The sequence below is a fragment of the Hylobates moloch genome, unplaced genomic scaffold (assembly GCF_009828535.3).
Source record: "Hylobates moloch isolate HMO894 unplaced genomic scaffold, HMol_V3 SCAFFOLD_15, whole genome shotgun sequence".
NCBI lineage: Eukaryota > Metazoa > Chordata > Mammalia > Primates > Hylobatidae > Hylobates > Hylobates moloch.
Genome location: NW_026652290.1, coordinates 889,212 through 910,948, shown reverse-complemented (window position 1 = coordinate 910,948; position 21,737 = coordinate 889,212). Strand labels below are relative to the sequence as shown.

At 56.9% G+C, this 21,737-nt stretch overlaps 1 protein-coding gene across 1 annotated transcript; it reads right to left on the bottom strand.

The window, feature by feature from the left end:
- Positions 1 to 872: 872 nt before the first annotated feature.
- Positions 873 to 21,092, bottom strand: NHERF1 (NHERF family PDZ scaffold protein 1). Its single transcript, XM_032177525.2, has 6 exons — positions 20,432 to 21,092; positions 7,760 to 7,921; positions 6,408 to 6,561; positions 3,261 to 3,301; positions 1,993 to 2,082; positions 873 to 1,761 (listed from the first exon to the last, which is right to left on the bottom strand). Exons 1-6 carry the CDS (start codon positions 20,870 to 20,872, stop codon positions 1,573 to 1,575), a joined length of 1,077 nt encoding a protein of 358 aa, XP_032033416.1. The 5' UTR covers positions 20,873 to 21,092; the 3' UTR covers positions 873 to 1,572.
- Between the last annotated feature and the right edge of the window lie 645 nt (positions 21,093 to 21,737).

Below are 21,737 nucleotides of genomic sequence, written 5' to 3'. Positions count from 1 at the left end.
TCCACTCCCTGATTCCAGATACCTGCTTTACTCATTCCCCTCAGCCCAGGAGCCTATTTTCTGAGAGGTGTCCCTTTGGGTTGGGTGGAGACTAGCCTGGGGGCACCTTCCTTCTGAGCACCTGCCCGGAACCTCCCGGCCCTGCAGCCTAGCTCTTGCAGGCCACCTTCCTGGACCTCCAGATCAGGCTTCAGGTGCCAAAGGTATCAGGGACCTGGGTCTTTTGTTAGGAGCAGGGCATTTTGCCCTTGAAAAGTCCCTTCCACCCCACCTAGCCACACAGCACGTCCCAGGGCTCAGTGGACCGGTTTGTTTTCCCCTGGCACTGGACACTTGCCCTCTAATCAGGTCACAATGGCCAGATAAGATAGAGGATCTGGCACCAGCCCAGCCTGCCCCTGGGAATTCTGCACCCCACTGGCTATAGGCAGGAAGAGTAAAGCCAAGTCCTCACATTCCAAACCCAGCTCCATCCTGGGACACACTTTCCACGCTCCTGGAATTAGAAGAACCTCCCAGAGTCCTCTGAGCACGTTGGTCTGAGCTCCCACTTCCCCTTGTAAATGTCCCCATCAGACAAGGGGTCCCCAGCCCACATCAGTGCTTGCAGCCTGGCACACAGGCACACTGACCACCAAGCTGAATACCCGGCTGGGTGCATGCATCCTCCTTCCTACAGGACTTCTGCAGCTAGGCCCTCTAGCTAAAGCTACCCAGGCTTGGGGTCACAGGGAGCCCTAGATGGGCCTCCCTCCAGTATACCCCACCCTCCCAGCCAAAGACTATCTTGGCTTACCATTTCTCACTTTCTACCTATAAGGGGTCCAAAGCCAGAGGACAAAACTTCCAAGGAACACACGGAGGCTGGAGGGTTTGGAGGAACCAGCTGAATTTCTCAAAGTGTTTCCTTACAATGGTGGTACCTGGCTCAGGGATGGGCAGGGGTAGCCAAACCCTTCCCGTGCTGCCCAGTTCGCTGAGGGTGGGAGTGGGAACAAAAGTTTAAGGCTGAGGCCACTGCCATGCCCTGGATGCAACAACCAGGAAAATCATGTTAATCAAGGAAACAAAAATTCCTCTAGACTCTGCAATACTGCACTCTTAACAACAAAAATCAAACGAAAACAAGATGTGTCTGCCACACCTCTCGGGATAACAGATGCCCGGTCCACTGAGAGCGGCAGTTCTGCAGTCAGAGTTCTTTGATCAGCCCTGGACCCAGTTATCACATGGGGGAGGAAGGGAGGGTGCCCTCTCGCCTGGTCCCACGATCCTGGCGTGATGCAGGTTCCAGTGATGTCCCAGGCAGGGTGGCAAAGGGACACCCAGTAGGATGAGGCACTCAGTGAGGAGGAGGGAGGCAGAATCTCCTTTCTGATTGCGGGAGGACGGGAACACATTCACCTTCCCTAGCGTACGGGAAGAACATAGCTCTCTAGAAAAATCATTTGTCAAGAAAGGGGATGTGGGTGCTGATTTGTGCGTTGATTCAGGGGAGTAATTGGGGAGAAGGAAAAGGGTGGGGTGGAATGCCGGCTCGGCCCTGCCCGTCACTGGGTGGCAGCAGGGCGCTCAGAGGTTGCTGAAGAGTTCGTTTTTCTTGCTCCAGTCCATCTGCGGGGCCCGTTTGCTGCTGCGCTTCTGGTGGGCCCTCTCTTTGGCCATGGCCAGGGAGATGTTGAAGTCCAGGATGGGGTCAGAGGAGGAGGTAGATGAGGGCGCTGTGGGGTCCTGTTTTGGAGGGCTGTCTTGGGAATTCAGCTGTAAAGAGAAGTGGGGGCAGGAAGTTGGGAGTCAGTCCCTCATTAGGCTCCCTGGTCCTCAGCCTGGGTGAGGTGGCTCCCTTGGGGCCGTGCCCAGGGAAGCCAGGTCACAAGAACAGAATGCGGCTCAGCATGTGACCTCAAAGGCAGGCTGGTGTGCCAGGAACAAGTGGGGCCTGGGAATCGGCTTCCTGTAACCCAGTTGCCACCCCCTGCATGGCTGGCCTACCTCCTCGCTGGTGTCACTGGAGGCGGATCTCACCAGGGCTGGCCTGGGGCTCTCCAAGGCTACCTCTGCCAGGGCTTCACGACTGTTCTCCTGGCAGAGAGGAGAGGGTTGTGGGTTGTCAGAGGATGGGGTGAGGGGCTCCTGAGGAGGGAGGGAGCTCCTGGGGAAGTAGGGGCCTCAAACTGAGAAGAGGTAGCACTGATACCCTGGCCACCCACCCCTGGTTCCCACCTCCTGAGCCTGCTAGGGCTCCTTTTTACATTCCTTCGAGGATCAGAGGGCAGGCTGGTTCTGCTGCTCACGCTGGAGGGATGGGACGGGTACAGACCATCATGGGATTAGCTGAACTGCTCCCTCTCCCTGGGCCACTCCAATGTGGCTTTTAGGTACTGACTTGCCTTTTGGGCCAGTGACCAGGGAGGGGCTTCTTGGAATGTGGGGACACTGGGGGCCCCTCTGCTTGGCACGGGGAACCCATGTGGTGCTCCCTGAATCTCCTGTGGTCCACCTGTTTGCCAGGATTTGACCCCAGGAATCCTGAAACCCTAACCCTGAAGCAGCAAAGGAGGGCCTTGAAGGAGAAAGGTGGATGGAAAGTTCTAGATCCAAAGATGAGGTGAAAGAAGGTTGAGGCCCGGGTCCAAGGGCCCTCCCCCTTGCCAAGTACCCTGGCAGGAGCTCCTAGGGAAGGGGAACCTCTGAGCAGACCCTGCAGAGTTCCTGCTCTGTGGCCTGACTGAGTCAGCCTGTCCCAGAGCGAAGGCTTTGGCTGGGGCGTCAGCTTGGCACCCAGCCCCTTCCTGGGTTCCTCCATGGCTTCAGCTGGCACCCAGCCCCACCATCTCTTCCCCAGCCTCACCCCCTTCCCTTCTGCCCAGGGAAGGGGGGAGGAGGGGCTTTGTTCTTCCAACCCAGACTGGGAGTAGCAGGGGCCTGGCTGCCCGAGGGCAGACACTGAAGCTCTGTTCTTGGGGGGAAGAATGGCCCCTTCTGTATGGTGGGGAGTTGGAGGCGGGGGGGCTTGTCACCCAGGATGGCGGGCTGCAGAGGGGCCCAGCCAGCCCGCTCCCTCCTGACAGCTTTGGCCCCAGGCAGCGGCCAAGACGGTTCTGGCATTTCTATAGCTTGAAGCTGAAGAAGGAGCTGGAACTGGGGACCCTGGGGTTTTGGCCTTAGTCAGATGGCTATCCTACCAACCACAGCACCTTCTGATCTGTCTCCCGCACCCCAAGGATTGAAATCCAGAGAGACAGGGGACCCGCCCTTACCTTCTGTATCTCCCCATTGGTGAAGGGCACAGGCAGGGGACCTAGGCGAAGGACAGAGCAGAGGTGAGTCCAGAACGGGGATGGAATAGAGCGTGGAGAGGAGGTGGGAGTTGGGTTTAGGCAGATTATTAGATCTTGTTCCCTGGGTCAACATCTCAAACTTTTTTGACTACCACTCACCATGAATACATTTGCCTTGTTAGTTATTAAAAAAAATTTTTTTTTTTGGTAGAGATGGGGCCTTGCCATGTCGTGCAGGCTGGTCTCAAACTCCTAGCCCCAAGCAATCCTTCCACCTTGGCCTCCCAAAGTGTTGGGATTACCGGTGTGAGCAAATGTCTGGCCTACGTTTGCCATTTTGATGACTCAGCACACACAAAGATTTTGTGTGACAAGTTTCACAAAGCAATACCCTTACTACAGTGTTCTTTGATATTTTTAATTTCATTTCATTAAAAAAAAAACAAAAAAATTTCTGGGCCAGGCATAGTGGCTCACACCAGTAATCCCAGCACTTTGGGAGGCCGAGGCAGCTGGATCACTTGAGGTCAGGAGTTCGAGACCAGCCTGGCCAACATGGTGAAACCCTGTCTCTACTAAAAAAGACTAAAAGAAAATTAGCTGGGCATGGTGGCACACGCCTGTAATCCTAGCTATTTGGGAGGCTGAGGCGGGAAAATTGTTTGAACCCAGAAGGTGGAGGTTGCAGTGAGCCGAGATCGCGCCACTACACTCCAGCCTGGGCAACACAGCAAGACTCTGGCAAAAAAAAAAAAAAAAAAAAACCAACCTGCTGGTCTCTATCTACTAAATCGATCTTATGAGGCACTGATGGGTCACAAGGTGTTTAAAAAATGTATTGTCCCAGATAGGGATGAAATTCCAGGATGGCTGCCTAATTCTTACCTGGGAACTCCTACATGGGAAGCTTGTTAAAGGACAGATTCCTGGACCTTGGCAGCACAGATTCTGGTTTAGTGGGCAGGCCTAGGAATCAACATTTTCCAAATGCTTCCCAGGTGATGATGATGACACCGAAATTGGAACCACACCCCAGACTACAGTTAGTACCCGCCTCAACTGAAAGAGAAAATAGTTCGGGCTAGGTGGTTCATGCCTGGGACCCCAGCACTTTGGGAGACTGTGGCAGGTGGATCACCTGAGGTTCAGGAGTTCAAGACCAGCCTGGCCAACATGGTGAAACCCTATTCCTACTAAAAATACAAAAATTAGCCGGGCATGGTGGCGGGCGCCTGTAATCCCAGCTACTCGAGAGACTGAGGCAGGACAATCACTTGAACCTAGGAGGCAGATGTTGCAGTGAGCCGAGATCACACCACTGCACTCCAGCCTGGGGGACAGAGCAGGACTCCGTCTCAAAAAAAAAAAAAAAAAAAAAAGAAAAAAAGAGAGAAAATAATCCCAACTCCTATTTGCCAATCAGGAAATGAGGGGGGACGAGAAGGCTCAAGGGGTGTGTCCTGAGTATCCCCTCCCCCAGCCAGTGGGAAACCTGGAGGGGTCAGAGGGAGAGAAGACAGGTCTGGGGTCACCTTCACTGGGCTCACTCAGGGTAAGGGTCCCACATGGCTTCAGGGGTGGCTGTTCCATCTCCAGGGACTGGTCAGCATTGGGCTTCTTCTGAACTCTTAGCTTAAAATTCCTGGTTATCTTTTCCCTGTCCCCAGTGCAGGACACAGCCAGAGATACCTGACTCTCATCTTCTCCTCCCTTTTGACACCCACAGCCTTCCCTGGGCAAGGACAGGCTGCTGGGACACAGGGACACTCACTGTCCCCTCCCCATCAGCTCACAGTGGTCAGGGTGAAACCCTGGCAGCCGGAGAGGGGGGCATTCCTCCCTATGGAAAGGGTGAGGATGCCATCCTGGAGGGACTGCGGGGAGGGGACTGTCCCCAGGCCTCTCCCTCTTCAGGTCCTTTGGCCAGAGGCTGCAGCCCCTCTAGCCCGAGAGATAGGCAGAAGAGGGAGGAATGTCTGAGGGGGGCCAATTACCTGCAGGGTGAAGGGGTGGGGGAAGCAGGGGGACAGTATCCCAGGAGCTGAGTGGAATCCAGATTCCAGCTGTGTCTTCCTCGTATCAGATCCCTAGGAGGAAGGCTGGGGCTTCTCTAGGCCTTAGTCTCCTCCTCAGTGGAGAAGGGGATTATCTGAGTTACCTGGTTTCCCTGAACTTGGGAGATAAGGGTAAGACGGTACCCCACCTCCCATGCCCAGAGCCAGCTAGGGACTTCCAGGGGCCATCCCCTCTTCTAGGAGCCTCAGGCCTTGGATTGCGCCAGAAGGGGACAGGGCCTCCCCAGTGGGCCCTTCCAGCTGGGGATGGGAGTCTGCAGCAAGACCTTTGTGTGGATCCCCTTTTACACATACAACCTTGAGTCTCCAGGAGGCCCCGCCCACTGCAAAGTCCCAAGAGGTTCCACCCTCAATATGGCCCAGTGAGCACCCCTGCCCGCTCCAGGGAGCCATCTTCCCAGGGAGAAAGTCCAGACCAAGGAGCAGAGCATGCTTAACCCCTCCCTGCCCCGGTGCAGCAGCCCTGCCCTGTTTGGCTCGGGCCTGGGCAGGGGGAGGCGCCAGGCTTGGCAGGGTGATGGTGGGGGATGGGGAGGGCAGGGGCCCAGGGGTTGAAGGGGGACCCACTACTCTCTAGAGCCAGCAAGGCTGGGTTTCCAAGACAACCTGAGAGGAGAGAGGGGGAGGCACCGGGCCCCTGTCACTGGACTCTGATCTGACCAAGCAAAGGCTGGAGGCCTCCCCGGAGTTAACCCTTTCCTCACATTGACACTGCCCTGAAAGCCTGCTGGTAGGGACAGGACTGGGGGCTTGGGCCTCCTTTGGGGCTGCAGCTTTGGCCAGGAACCAGAAGATCTGTCCATCTCTCTCACTGACCTCATGCCAGTTGACCCCATCACAGACCGTCCTCAGAAACCCACTGCCACTCCCTACGCTAGGCCCCCACTCCCCAAGCCCACACCTCTGGGCCTCCCATGAAGGAGAAGGAGGGAGCACCCACGCCGGGAAGCTGCCCACCCCTCACCTGGGACCCAGCAGTCTTAGCCCTGGCTCACATCCCTGACTTGGGGGTCTCCAGCCCCAGGACGGCCAGCGGCCCCACCCAGCTTACCATTCAGGTGCTCCTGAGATGGGGTCACTCTGCATTTCTTGAAGAACTCATCGGTTTCCCTGTCCACCACCAGCAGCTTGGTCTCGTCCCCACCAGCCCTGATGGCAGACACCACGTCCCCATGCTGCTTCCCCTCCATGCAGACCCCGTTCACCTGCAGGGCGGGGTCGGGGAGGCGTTACGGGCACAGGCCTTGGTTCTGGGGCAGGGAAGTGGAGGGGGGCTGGGGGCAGGGGTGGCCACCTTGGTTCTCAGCCAGTTTGCAGTTCACAACTTGGGGATACTGACCCCCGCCATTTCTGCAGAGTCCTGAACGAGGCTGGGGGGTCCTCCCATTGACAGTCAGCTAGGGAGGCAGGATACATGGGAAGGGCCAACGAAAATATCCAGACGAGACTAAACAAACACAGCTGGGAGAGATGAGATGGGAGCGAGCTGGGAGGCTGGGGTGGGGCCCAGCCTGGGTAAGGACTTGCTGTCCGACTTCCCTCTCTGGGCCTTGGTTTTCTCACGTGTAAAATGAGAAGTCTTGGGAGAGCTGATCTCTAGCTCTAAGGTTCTAAGACTGTGATTCTGGGACCTGCCTGAGCATTTGGTTCACGTTTCCTCTCCCAGGAGCACAGCACCAGAGCACTGAATGCCCGAGTCTAAAAGCCTAACTCAGGGCCGGGTGAGGTGGCTCACGCCTGGAATCCCAGCACTTTGGGAGGCCGAGGCAGGCGGATCACTTGAGGTCAGGAGTTTGAGACCAGCCTGACCAACATGGTAAAACCCTGTCTGTACTAAAAATGCAAACATTAGCCAGGCGTGGTGGCGGGCACCTGTAATCCCAGCTACTCAGGAGGCTGAGGCAGGAGAATCGCTTGAACCCAGGAGGCGGAGGTGGCAGTGAGCTGGGATTGTGCCACTGCACTCCCCCAGCCTGGGCAACAAAGCGAGACTCCATTTAAAAAAATAAAAATAATAATAATAACTAAATAAATAAAGGCCTGACTCACGAGAGGGGTTTTGTTACTGCCACCCCACTCTGTGTGCCTGGCAGCAGGGAAGCTCTGGAAGGGCCCCAGACATCTCCCTGATCGATGGGTGAATCACAGGCTGCCCAGTGTATCTGCTTGGCAAGGAGGAGTCCAGGGGAGAGTGGGGGTAAGAAAGGAGTCCGTCAGTCAGCCCATCTGTCCTTCCATGTATCCATCCACCACCCTTCCTCCCATCCACCCATCCATCCAGCAGCTCCAGGTTGGCTATGCCCATGGGCTAATCAAGCTCATGATGGTATGATGGCTGCCCCAGGTGCTGCTGATCTGCAGGGGGTGGGCGCAGTCAGATAGAAAGAGAGCGAGAAGCATCACCTCCACAATGCGATCCTGGGCCCGGAGCCCTGAAGCCTCAGCCGGGGAGTCTGGGTCCACTGACCGGATGAACTGACCTGGCTTGGACTTGTCGCTGTGCAGGTTGAAGCCGTAGCCACTGGGGCCCTTCTTCATGGTACAGAGCCGAGGCCGAAGCTCGCGCTGCAGGGACAGGGGAGGGTCCGTGGCTATTCCCCAGTGCCCCAGGTTCTGCCTTCCCTGTCCTCTGCCTGTCCCCATCTCCCCAACCAAGGAAGGTTTGGGAGCATGCAAATTTGCTTAGATCCCTACACAGCAATTTGAGAGGGTTCTGGCCCAGGACTCAGAAGACTTTCGTGGATACCCAGCACCGCAGCAAACTGCTTAGATGACGTGGGTAAAACACTGCTCTGTCCAAGCCTCAGTTTCCTCTTCTGGCAAATGAGGGATAGGACCAGGTTAGCTCTCACATGCCTGTCCCTTCTGACAGTCTAAGGTGAATCACATGCTGTGTTGATCGGGCCTGTATCCCTCCCCATTGGTGGCTCAGTCTGGCCCTCCTGGAGAGGGGGCAGAGTGTGGCACCCCTGTCAGCCTGGCTGGGGACCTGGGGCATATGACTGAGGACCCCCAGCCCCTTTGTACCCCGTTCTCTGCAGCAGGGGAGGAAGAGGCAGGTGTTTACTGAAAGCTGGTCAGTGTGTTTACAGTAAAGCCTTCCTCCATATACGCGAACTCTCTCTCACCCCCACCAAGCCAAATGGCCCAGCCAAAAGGGAGCCAGAAGGAGCAGATAACCAAAAACCTATTGTGCAGCACAGCAAGGGGACCTGGACAAGACGTAGCCATCTCAGGGGCCATCCTCAGGCGTTCCAGGACCTCCTCCCCCGACACCGCTGCCCGAGGGCAGAGGTGGCAACGGAAGCACAGAGACCCCAGAAAGAGGAGCCTGAACAAGGAGGGGACTGGGAAAAGCAGGGCTGGGCTAAAGGGAGCCCAGTGTGGCTGTGGCCTGGAGGGTGTGACCTACTAAAAGGGCACACGCAGATTTCGAGTGCTTGGACTCAGCTGAAAACAGTTTCCAACGTGCTTGGTCCAAAGTAAGCAGCTCAGCTTAGAAGCTGCAGGCCTGGACACACAGTATGATGGAGGGAATACGGGCGTGGGTGGCCGAAGCCTGTGCCTAAGGACTACGCCTGAGTCCCTGTCCCTCTTCCCCTCCTCCAGGCCTGGTGCAGGGCCACTGGCTGCTGTCCAGCCTGCTGGCCCTGTGTTATCACTCAGCACATCAGACAATGAGCAGTGGATAGTCAAGGCTCCGAGCCAGGTTCCAGCTCCCCTGTTTAGGAGCTGTGTGACCCTGGGGCAGGTCATTGATGGATCATTCTGACTGCCATCTGCCTCCCAGGGTTGCTGAGGCCCAGTGAGGTCATTGACTTAAACACTTTCTAACTGTAAAAAATCCCTGTGCACACCCAGACTTTCCCATTGTTGTGAATACTAATGAATAGTCATAGGAAGCTGGGAGTGAGATTCTGGTGGGGTGAGGGTGTGTGTGCCAGGCTGCTCTGAAACCCAAATCCCCAGCTGGGAGTGGAGAGGGCTGAGAGGGGTGGGAAGGCGCGCCCAGGAGGGCTTATGGGCCTCTGTCCCAACTTGCCAGCCCCAGGAGGCCGCCACCATCTGCAGGACACTCAATCCCCAGCCTTTCGGTCTCTGGGGGTGGCTAGAGGATGACTTTGCATTCCTTTAAAGGCTTGGGCAGGTCTTTCTTGCCTGTGTTTCATACCCAGATCCAGGCTCGAGGGCCCCTCACCCCAACAACAAAGACGGTTAGGTGAGTGGTAAAAAATTGAGTGGCTCACAAAGGCTCAGGAACCCTGAATGAAGCTCCTCTTGCCTTGTTCTCCCTGGCCCATCCCCGGCCTCACTGCAGGGCCCACTCCCAGCTAGTTCGGCTGTCGCCTGCCCCAGGCTCACCCCCGGCACTCCCACAGCCCTACGGGTGAGGCTCTTCTCCCCTAGAGCTAATCCCTCCACAAAGCTCCCAGCCAGGCCCTCCCCCGGGCTGCCTAGGTGAGCAGAAACAAGTCTGACCAGTTGCCGTCACCAGGACAGGCACAGCTTTCTGCTTCTGCCAGACACCCTGAGAAAGTGGGGAGGGTGAAATCTCAGGACAGGCAGGGGGCAGCTCTAGTGACCTCCTCCAACCTCCCTCCACAGTCCCCGTGCTCCCAAAAACCTTCCCATAACAACCTGGCTGGGGCTTGTCAGCTGTTTTTGAGATGGGGAAACTGAGGCTCAGAGATGTGGAGCCCACTGCCTGACATCACACAGCCAGAACTCCAACCCTGGTCTCTGACTTGGAACCTGTCCTCTTTCCACCACACTGCAGGGTGCTCCTTAAGGATCCAGGTCCAGAATGGGGCAACCCATTGGGAGGTGAGGTGCCAACAGGAGTCAGGCAGTGGAGGGCAGACAGGGGCTCTCTCCAGGGCATCGGCTGCAGCCTCTGCTGGAGGTGGGCTGGGAGCTGAAGAAACCACAACCTACCACAGCCTTCCCTCTGAGTGCTCAGGGCCTCTCGCAGCTGGAGCTACGGCCTGAGCTGGGGGATGAAGCCTGGTGTGGGTGACGCGGCAGGGGAATGGCTGGACTGGGGGCAGGTGGCTCTGGGCGCTCCCCCGGCTGGCAGGACAGGGCTGTGCTAGCTGCCTTTGGGATGCCCATCCTCTGGCCCTGGTCTCTGTGCTGTGGGCTTCCCTTACTGATCTTCGCCCCAGTGCCCCTCGCCTAGTGACATATGGTGCCAAAGCTCCGGGGCCTGCTTTGAGCCTTGCTCCGCTCTGCCAGCACCAAGTCATGCAGTTCAAGGGGAAACGGGGGACCCAGGCTGAGGGGCTCAGGTGCCCTCTGTTTCTTTCCCCTGCACTGGGACCTGCTCCACTGTTCTGTCTAGATGTGGCTCTGTGGCAGCTCCAGGACCTGAGAGGGTGGCTGGACAAGGAGATGGGAAGCCCAGGTAGACCCCACCAGCATTTAGACAGGTCCAATGCACCTGCACAGCCTCCTTCCCAAGTCCCTAGAGACGCCCTCCCCTCACATGGGAAGGGGGGTTCCCACTCTCCACGGGAGACCAGCCTTGTCTCCTCACCCCTCCCTAGCAGGAGCCTCCCAGCTGTCTCCAGGAGGTGTCAGTGCCAGTTGCTGAGTCAGCCCATCAAGCCAGCCCATCCCAGCCTGGGTGGAGGCTGGGGCTGGCAGGGGAGTACCTTGGGGCAGCCCCCCTGGGGATCTGTGGGGCCTGGCCTGTGGTCTCCAGGCCCAGCACTGAGAGGAGAAGATGGGGAGGTGTGGGGTACCTGGCCGAGCTCAGCCACCATTGCTCTTGGACCTTCACCGCCAAGCTGGGGCAGGACTGGCTTCTGCCTCTGGGGAAAGGGGATAAATGGGAGTGACGTCCAGCCATGTTGGGCTTGGTGTGTGGCCCCCAGGAGCTTAGGAGGAGCCAGCTACAGAGGGGCCCAAAGCATGGTGGGAGGAGGAGACTCAAAAGGAACACAGCCCCAGTGAGTTCCAGAGGGCAAAGTGGGACCTCCAGTGACGACAGCCCGGGAGACCCAAGTTCAAGACAAAATCGGGATCTGCTCAGAGAGGAGACTGGCAGAGAGCCAGAATCGACAGGAGGGAACATGAGGCCACAGCAGCCAATGGGCAGTGCAGCTGGGGCGGGGTGACCCAGGGCTGGACAGGCTGGAGAGTCACTTTCACACAATGCTGGCTGGCTTTCCAGAAAAGACCCTGCCGGGAGAGCTGCCCCCCCCCCCACACACCCTTCTCCCGGGGCCTCTTCCACCCTCAGGCTGCCTCCCTTCATCTGTCCTTTCCCCCAGGGAGCTTCACCCCGCCCCAAGTGGCTGCCCCATCACCTCCACCCACGCAGTCCAGGGAGCGGATGGCGGGCACGGAATTCAATAGGCGCCACCAGCAGTCACCTGGAAAGCTGAGGAAAGTCGATACCCTAATCCCAGTGACCGTCTCTGGGGAACAGGCCCAGGGCCGCTCCCTGCTCCTCCTTCCTCCCTTCGGGGAAGGCTGTGGGAGCCTGGGGGCCAACGCCCCACTGGGCCCAGCCCCCGCCTGGCTGATGCCATGGTGATGGGCCCTACAGAAACAGCCCAGCCCGCCTCCTTCGAGCCAGCCAGCTCAGGACCCCAGAGGAAAGGGGCTGGAGGAGTAGGAAGACCACTCGGGTGTCCAGGGGGAGCAACAGAGGTAACCCCACCTCTCAAGGCTGCCCCTCCCCCAGCCCAGGGCTCTTGTTTATGCAAAGAAGACCAGTGCCCCAGGCCCAATACAGGAAAATCAGCCCCAACAAGAGGATGGAAGGGGGCAGGACGGCGGGGGCAGGAAGGAGCCCTGGCTGTTCTCAGGGGCTGGGGTGTGTGTGTCAGGAGTATGTTGGGTGTAAGAGCCATGTTTGCTCTGGGAGACAGCTCAGTTTGTTCCCCAGATTCTGGAGACAGGGCTGGGCCTGGGGCCGGCTCTTCAAGGAAGCCAGGATGGAGACAGCTGGCCCAGCCTGGACTGCTGCCTGGGGGCACTGGGAAGTGACCAGGAGCTCCAGGCACTCAGCCAGTGTCCATACCTCTAGGCAGAAGGTGTCTTCTCCTTACCCTAGGTGAGGTACAGGGGGCTTGGCTGTCACTAGCCCCCTGCCTAGTGGCCCTGATGTCACCTCATTTTACCCTACAGGACCCCCTTCCACCCTCCACATCCCTCCAGGTCTGTGCGTGGGGCAGGGGAATGTTGGATGCGTCCATTTAAAAAAAATGTCACTCACTGCTCCTAGCCCTTGGTCTCCTCCTTCCTATTTCTCAGTGGGAAAAGCTTTCCCTGGACTCTGGTAGGGTGGGAACCAGGAGGGAGACATAAACTAAAGTGAGGGCTGCTGGTGTGACAGACAATCCCAGGACTCAGAGGTCTGAAACAGGTTCTCCTTCTGGCTAGTAACCTTTTCTCCCTGTGCCAGCCATGGAGACCCACGGGGGCAGGAGGGGGCAGAGTCTGGCTCAGGTCTCCGCAGGGCTGGGCAAGCCTGGGATGGAGCAGGCTGGTACCTGGGCTGCAGCCCGGCTGGACACCATCCAGGGCTGGCCGCCCCATGCCTTCCCTTCTGCATCCCTCCTCATCCCTCCTCCCAGAAGTCTCTGGATTTAACCCCCGGGGGTTGTCCCAAGGGGCTATTAAGAACCTTCAAGGAGTTTGTGAAATTGGGGCTCAACACTGAAGTAACAAATAGCAGCTGCTATTTACTGAACACCTACTATGTGTTAGGCACCGAGCTCTTTACACGTGTTTTCTTCGTAAGAGCCAATTATAGTCCTACAAGGAAGGTATTATTGCTAGCATTTCACAGCAAAGGAAACCCAGCTTCAAAAAGCTCGAGTCAATTGCTCAAGTACACATGGCTGACGGGCGAAGGCAGGATTTGAGCTCAGATCCACAGCAGCACTGTCCAGTAGATATATAATGCCAGCCATGTGTGGAATGTAAGATTTTCTAGTCATCACATTTGAAAAAGGAAAAATACGCTGGGTGCAGTGGCTCACATCTGTAATCCCAGCACTTTGGGAGGCCAAGGCAGGTGGATCACCTGAGGTCTGGAATTCAAGACCAGCATGGCCAACACGGTGAAACCCTGTCTCAACTAAAAATATGAAAATTAGACATACATGGTGGTGCACACCTGTGGTCCCAGCTACGCCAGAGGCTGAGGCACGAGAACCGCTTGAATCCCGGAGGTGGAGATTGCAGTGAGCCGAGATCGCGCCACTGCACTCCAGCCTGGGCGACAGAGCAAGGCTCTGTCTCAAAAAAAAAAAAAAGAAAGAAAGAAAGAAAAGAAAAATAGGCCAGGTGTGGTGGCTCATGCCTGTAATCCCAGCATTTTGGGAGGACGAGGCAAGCAGATTACTTGAGGACAGGAGTTTGAGACTAGCCTGGTCAACATGGTGAAACCCTTTCTCTACTAAAAAAGAAAAATACAAAAATCAGCTGGGTGTGGTGGTGCACAGCTACTCGGGAGGCTGAGGCAGGAGAATCGCTTGAACCTGGGAGGTGGAGGTTGCAGTGAGCCGAGATCGCACCACTATACTCCAGCCTGGGCAACAGAGCGAGACTCTGCCTCCAAAAAAAAAAAAAAAAACAGGAAAAATAATAGAATATTTTATTTAACATAATGTACCCAAAATATTATCATTTCAACGCGTAATCCATTTTTAACAATTGAGCTATTGTACATCCCTTTATTTGTATTATGGCTTCAAAATCTGGTGTGCATTTTGCACGCACAGCACATCTGCATGTGGACCAGCACATCTCGAGTGCCTGGGAGCCTCACGAAGCTGGTGGCTGCTGCCCAGACAGCACAGACCTGTGCTGCCTGAGACTGCCCCAAACACACTCCCCTAAATATCCCCGGCCATTGCTGTTCCCCTGACCTTAGCACAGGGAGAGGCTGCAGCCTGTCTCGGAGAATTCAGAGCTCTCAGCACCCAGCAGTGAGTGGGACTTGAACCTGGCCAGCATTCTGTGTGTTCCCACACCACCCCGAGGTGACCTGGACCTCAGGGAATCTGTAACTCTTGTCCTTTCCTAGGGCCCTAAACGTTGCCTAGGAGTCTGGGGACATGGTGAGTTGTCCTACCATGAGGGGAAGGCTTCAGTCAACAGTGAAGACCACCCTGGAGGGGGGCTCTCTGTGCAGGTTCTGGGGAGTGAGGGCAGGGGTAGATACTTGGTTACCAGATTCCAGATCGACCTATCACATCACGTGAGAAGGGATGGGGACAGGAGCCTACCCCTTATAGGCTGAGGCACTGCAAGGATGCCCTGCTAGGGACAGGAGCACCTGGAAGCCCTGGACCGTTACAGGAAGCCAGTTCAAGCAGCCTGAATTTATACCACTGCGGTGGTCCAGCTGTGGCTCAGAATATGATGGGCAGAAACACCTGGCAGAGTCAGGCATCAAGCACAGCCTACTCATGTGGCCAAATGGCTGTGCAGGCACTGGAGTCAGAGTGCTGGGTTCCAAGACACAGCCCTGTGCTGTGTGGGAGGAGCTGCTAGCTCAGAGTCCTGGGACCTGCCATGGCCACCTTAATTGATCAAGCCTCAGCCTCCATAGGCAGAGAATGGGGCCAATATCTGCCTCACTGGTGGTCATGTGGATTAAATGAGACAGACTGCTAGACACAAATAGTAGCTATCATGTATTGAACACTTACTGTCAACCTACAAAATGGAGAAAACAATAGCTAATTTGTCTGGGGGACAATGAAATGCATATCGGCTGGGCGCGGTGGCTCATGCCTAAAATCCCAGCACCTTGGGAGGCCGAGGCAGGTGGATTACCTGAGGTCAGGAGTTTGAAACCAGCCTGGCCAACGTGGTGAAACTCCATCTCTACTAAAAATACAAAAAATAGCAGGGTGTGGTGGCAGGTGTTTGTAATCCCAGCTACACGGAAGGCTGAGGCAGGACAATTGCTTGAACCTGGGAGACGGAGGTTGCAGTGAGCCGAGATCACACCACTGCACTCCAGCCTGGGCGACAGAGCAAGACTCTGTCTCAGGAAAAAAAAAAAAAAAATAAGAAAGAAAGAAATGCATGTCAACATCTTTATGTCATAGGTAGAGTGCCTAAAGGCACTTTACAAACCTGTTTCCTTCCAGGTAGGGCCACTCTATCTTAGAGCAACGAAAACAGAGGAACATTTGTTATTGGGGTCTAGAGCTCTGGTTTCTCCCTGTAAAGAGTCCTGCAGCACCAACAAGACCTCGGCTGAGCTTCTTCCTTCTTTTTTTTTATTTTGGAGATGAGTCTCACTCTGCTGCTCAGGCTGGAGTGCAGTGGCGCGATCTCGGCTCACTGAAACCTCCACCTCCCAGGTTCAAGCCATTCTCCTGCCTCAGTCTCCCGAGTAGCTGGGATTACAGGCACCTGCCACCACGCCTGGCTAATTTTTGTATTTTTAGTAGAGATGGGGTTTCACAATGTTGGCCAGGCTGGTCTTGAACTCCTGACCTCAACTGATCCGCCCGCCTCGGCCTCTCAAAGTGCTGGGATTACAGGCGTAAGCCACCGTGCCCAGCCTGAGTTTCTTATTAATTCCCCACTCCACTTTCCCAGGGACCATTGAGATGGGACATCTGGGAAAGGGGAGAAGGACCCCATCTAGACATATGGAGTTCCTTGAGAAGGAAGCCCCCATTCACCCCCCTCCCCCTGTTTTTTTTGGTAGAGACGAGGTCTCACTATGTTGCCCAGGCTGGTCTCAAACTCCTGGGCTCAAGTGATCCTCCCGCCTCAGCCTCCCGAAGTGATGGGATTACATGCACAAGTCACTGCGCCCGGCCAGGAAGCCCCCCTCTATCTCCAAGAGAATCATCTCCAGAATTACTGAGTTAACAGGAGCTTGAAGGTAAGAACCAGGGGCTACACTGTTTTGCCACCAAAGAAAGAGATCCCAACACACAAACAATCACATACCCTGTCCATTTCGAATCCAAACACCCAGCAGCTCAAGCTCTGTTCTGCCCTACCAAAGCTCCAACTTGGTTGGTGTAAAACGGCCTGCCCGCCCTGGGAAAGAGGTTGATGGCCCTCCAGCTAACTGTGCCCCACCACCCACCTTGCTCCCTGGGGTGCCTGCACTCTCTGACTCTGGGATCAGGGTCAGGGCTGGCAGGAAACACCCCAAGCTGGGCACTTTCATTTACAAACCTGTCATGCCACCAAATCTTCCCAATAACCCCGCAGGCAGTGCCTTTCACAGAGGTAGAGGCTGAGGGTTGCAGGAAAAATGAACTCCCAGGAGCCCAGAACCAGCACACGGCAGAGCTGGGATTCAAACACTGATCTGGCTGACCCCAAAGCCTGGACTTTTGGCTTTCTAGTTTTCAAATGGAAGCTGCTAGCAGGCAAGAAAGAAGAGTGGGTAGGTTCTATCTGGAATTCCAATCCCTGGGCAGGGCGGGATGAGCTGAATGAGGACAAAAGTCCCTGACTGTTGTTATATATTCATTCATTAATTCAAAAACTGTTTTTGAGAGCCTCCCTACTGTGTGCCAAGGACAGCGCTGGGGATAGAAACACAAATAGGCCACAGTTGATGCCCTTGGGCTTACCATGTAGTGGAGAAAAAGGTCACAAACAGATGATTAAAATGTTGTGTGTTTAGAGCAATAAAAGATGTAAGGGCAAACAGGAGGTGGAGGCCGAGGCTGGCAGATCACCTCAGCCCAGGAGTTCAAGACCAGCCTGGGCAACACGGTGAAACTTCATCTCTACAAAGAATTTAAAAATTAGCTGGGAATAGTGGTGCATGCCTGTAGTCCCAGCTACTAGGGAGAATGAGGTGGGAGGATCGCTTGAGCCCTGGAGGTCGAGGCTGCAGCGAGCCGAGGTTGCGACACCACTCCAGCCTGGGTGGAATCTGTCTCAAAAAAAAAAAAAAAAAAAGTGAAGGAAAGGAAATGCTAACTCTGTCTACTGGATTAAGGACAGGCTCCCTGGGAGGGGACAGAAGTGTCAGGGTGTGAAGGCTTAGAGGCTAGAGGGGAATTCGGACCCTGGGTGTGGTTTTGGGGGTAGGGAGGCAGTGGTGAGAACAGGCTGCCAGATGGAGAAGGGCCATGGAACAGCATATAACTCTTAAAAAAAAAAAAAAAAGAAAAAATTTAATAGAGACAGGGTCTTGTCATGTTGCCCAGGCTGGTCTCAAACTCCTGGGCTCAGGCGATCCTCCCACTTTGGCCTCCCAAAGTGCTGGGATTACAGGTGTGAGTCACCACACCTGGCCACAACATATCATTCTTAACCCACGGTGACCGTCGATCGGGCACTGACTATGTGCCAGGCTTGGCCACAGTGGCACTTGCCCAACTAGGCAGGCTGACCCAGGGCCAGCTGCCCCATGATAGGTGTGCAACGATCACTATGAAATACGTATTCATTCCAATACCAACTGCAAAGGCTGGCTGAGCCCGGACTCAGTGCCAGGCACTGAGCTACCTGCTTTACACACAGCCTCATGCAATTCCGAGGTAGCTGCTATCACCCCCAACTTACACAAGAGGAAATGGAGGCTTACAGAGGTGAGGTAACTTGGCTTCGCACAGCCCGGCTAGTAAAGCTGAGCTGGCTCGGCCCGGCCGGCACTCTGAACCCAGACTGAAGGGTTTAGGCCTCATCCTGTGACTGGTGGTGAATGGGGGGAGGAGGGCTTTAAGCAGGGGAACAGCAGGGCGGGTCTTGCTGCTCCTCTCTCCCCATGGGGCAGGCGGGGAAGGCCATCCACAAAGCAAAGCCGGTGGGCAGAGCTGGAGAGCCACTTCCACCTCCTGAGGCCTAGACTCCCCAGAGGGGATGGCCAGTGTTACAGGCACCCCTCAGCCTCTGCCCTGAGTGGTTCTGGACACAGCTGGTCTTCCCAGCCAGAGGCCACCCAGCCATCCACTCTCTGCGCCACACTTTTCCACTGAGATCGTCACTTAGTAAGTGGAGGGCTAATGAAGATAAGGGAACAGCCCCACCTTGCACACAAATTCAGACTAAAACCAATTGGCAAACCTCCATGTGATGCTTTATGTAGGAAAGGGGTGTGTTTTAGAAAAACAAACTTAAAATGTCTGTTAACATTTTTTTGCAATAACTGCATGGGCGTCTGTATGCTCAGCACACAGGATTGAGAGGAGAGGATTTTCTGCTAGAGGGACTCAATGGTGTTGACTAGGAGTCAGTTTAAAGGAGCTGGGATTCAGACGCCAGGCATGAAGGAGTGCAGTTCAGCATTTAGTAAGGGGCTCAAGTGCTTCACGTCATTTCTACAATTCTAGAGAAGGCAGGCATCACATCGCCCAGTGCCTCCATCTCACAGATGGGAGAAGCAGAGCTCAGAAGTCCTGGAACTTGGCTGGTGATGGTGTCCCCAGGATTTGCTGGTGGCTCTCCTCTCATCTCCTGGCCTAACAAAGTACACACAAATGCAGGTGTCCCTCCAAAACATGCAGGAATCTGATTCTGTGCTCACCCAGGAACCTCAAAGCCGCTGCCTTTGCGCACGTGTGCTATGCCAGGCCTCCACGTTCGACTCCCAGGCCCTCTGGCACCCAACAGCATAACCAAAAGGGCAAAGGGAGGAGCTGAACGAAACTGCAACTTGTGGGGGGTGGGGGTGGGTGGGTATTTGTGTGGGTGCCAAAGTCCAAAAAAAAAAAAAAAAGAATGTCAAATCGATCGATGGACTCAGCACAAAGTTCACACTGGATTTCTGCCTGGGACTGGAGATCATCGGCCCCAACTCCCTGGCGTCAACCCCCTTGCTCCAGGTGCTCAGATCCCTTCCCCCTCCCCTTGCCAATGCCAGCTTGGCAGGGGCAGGAAGTGGGAGGCTGGTGGCCCTGGCATTCCCTGCACCCAGCTCTGGCTGGACAGGGCTTCTGGTGACCTTACTTCCACCAAACCAGTTGATCCTCCAGGGCTTTGCCTTCTACCTTAATGCCGAACTGTGCCCTTTCTCTGTCCAGGAGGGTCCTCCTGGCCCCACGGACACTCCCATCAGACACTGCCACCAGGGAGAGCTGGTGCAAGCTGAAGGGGCCCTAGGAAGCTCACGCCCTGCCCTACACAATGCACCACTCCACTCTCTGGGGACAGGAGGCTCAGCACAACGCCTGTTTTGCCAGCTGCCCCTCTTGCAGCTGATCCAAACTGGGGTCCCATGGGCAAACACCAAACATGGGCAAAAAGCAACCGGCCTGCTGGCTGTGTGGGCACCAGAGTGACCGTGGCAAAGCCAGGGCGAGACCACCGGCTCACCGTGAGCTCCGCTGGCGCACACAGGGCCGTGAGCCCCAGGAGCTCTCTGCCCTCCCCATAGCCATCTTTTTCTTCTTCCAAGGTCTTTCCCCTCCCCTCCCAGATACAGTTCTAGGCGCTTACTCTTCACATTCCTGAGAATCGTAAATCCTCTGAGGTGGCAGAACCACCACTCCGAGATGCCTTGGCTCCTCCTCCCCGCCAGGCAAGCCCCACACCGCCCTGAGATGGTGGGGCTTCCTCTCTCTTCGAAGTCACACAGGACTCCGGGAGGATGAAGTCCAGCAGGACTGAAGTTCAGGACACACACTGGCGGGCTCCGCACAGGAGGAGTAATGCTATTCCTCTAGCTTTTAAAGTAGGAGTGGCGGGCGAAGCTGGCACCTCTGGGGCGGAGAGCCCTTCCTCCCCGGCCCATCTGCGGACTGGGGTGAACGAGGAGAGGGCACCAGGGGAGGAGCAGGATTGGGGGATTCCGAGGAACGGGAGCAGATACCCACAGATCCGAGGGAAGGGGGCTGGGTTCCCCTGCGCCGCCCCCCGCAAAGGCTTGGGAACAAGAGGTGCAGGCGGCAAAGGCGCTCGGGCTCCCAGCACAGCCTGGGAAGGAGAGGAGGTCGCGGGACGCAGCCCCGGGCCTGCCTAGGATGTGCCAGGGCGCCTGGTCGGCGGGCGGAAGCGGTCCCCCCCCTCGCAGCTCGAGTTTCAGAAAAACGACGGCGGGCGCGGGGCTGGACGGCCGGGGCACCTGGGTCTCTCCGGATCCCCCTCCCACTCCACTCCAGCCTGCGCGGCCCGGGCCCTGCTCACCTGCTCCGGGTGGCTCTTGTCGGCCTCGCGAGGCTCATTTTCGTTGCCAGCCCCCTGCGCCTCGGCGGCGGCCGGCGGCTCGGCCTGCCCCGGCGCTTCCTGGGCGCGCAGCAGCTCCTCTCGGACCTGGACGCCGAGCTTCTGCAGCTGCTCGTCCGCCTCGGGGTCGACCACCAGCAGGCGCACGGCGTTGAGGGCGGCGCGGATGCGGCTCACCACCTGCTGGTGGGTCTCCTTCTCCACGTTTTCGCCGTTCACCTCCACCAGCCGGTCCCCCGCCAGCAGCCCCGCCTTCTCGGCCGGCGAGCCGGGCTCCACCAGCCGGATGTACTGGCCCAACTTGCCCTTCTCCCCGTGCAGGTGGAAGCCGTAGCCGTTGGGACCCTTCTCCAGGCAGCAGAGCCGGGGCAGGGGCGCCCCGACCGCCGCGTCCGCGCTCATCTCGCCCTGCGACGGGGTCAGCGGCGCGACTTGAGGTTCCGTTGGGGACGGCCCAGCCCTTCTTCCCGTCCAGCGAACCGGGGAGCGCAGGAGAGAAGCCCTGAGCCGCCGGACGGGCCAAGCAAGCAGGTGTCCCAGGAACCGCCGGCCGCCGCGAGCCGCGAGGAGCCGAGAGAGGAGCACGGACCAATCCCCGCCCCGCGCGGCGTCTGAGCGTCCCAGAGTCCGCCCCGGCTCCTTACTCCGGGGGCGGGGCCGCGCCGAGGGTGGGGACCTCCGCGGGCCAATAGGGGGCGGCAGGCCTGGGCGCTCCGGCCGGGTGAACGGCGTCGGCCAATGGGAACGCGCAGGGCGGAGCCTGCGCTCGGCGCGGCGCCCAGCTGCGGGCGAAGACGAGCGCTCAGGAAGTGGAAGTGTTTGTTACCGAGCGGCCGGCGCTGGGGTGGCAGGGGCGGGGCTCACCGAGTTCCCGGTTCTGGGCGGGTGGGCCCGCCGGCTCCGGCCTGGTTTCCCCTACCTGTGGCGGGGAGTGAGGAGAGCCGGCCCTCGGGTAAAGGAGCCTTTTTTTTTTTTTTTGAGACGGAGTCTCGCTCTGTCGCCCAGACTGGAGTGCCGTGGCGCGATCTCGGATCACTGCAACCTCCGCCTCCCGGGTTCAAGCGATTCCCCTGCCTCAGCCTCCCGAGTAGCTGGGATTACAGGCGCGCACCACCACGCCCGGCTAATTTTTGTATTTTTAGTAGAGACGAAATTTCGCCGTGTTGGCCAGGATGGTTTCAAACTCCTGACCTCAGGTGATCTGCCCTGGGATTACAGACGTGAGCCACCGCACTTGGCCAACGTTTTAACAGCCTTTAGCCAAAGC

Coding starts and splice junctions, on each gene's coding strand:
- NHERF1 (XM_032177525.2), bottom strand. CDS start 20,872: ATGAGCGCGGACGCGGCGGTCGGGGCGCCCCTGCCCCGGCTCTGCTGC. Junction 7,922..20,431: donor ACAAGAGCCACCCGGAGCAG/GTGAGCAGGGCC, acceptor CTGTCCCTGCAG/CGCGAGCTTCGGCCTCGGCT. Junction 1,762..1,992: donor CCAGTGACACCAGCGAGGAG/GTAGGCCAGCCA, acceptor TTCTCTTTACAG/CTGAATTCCCAAGACAGCCC.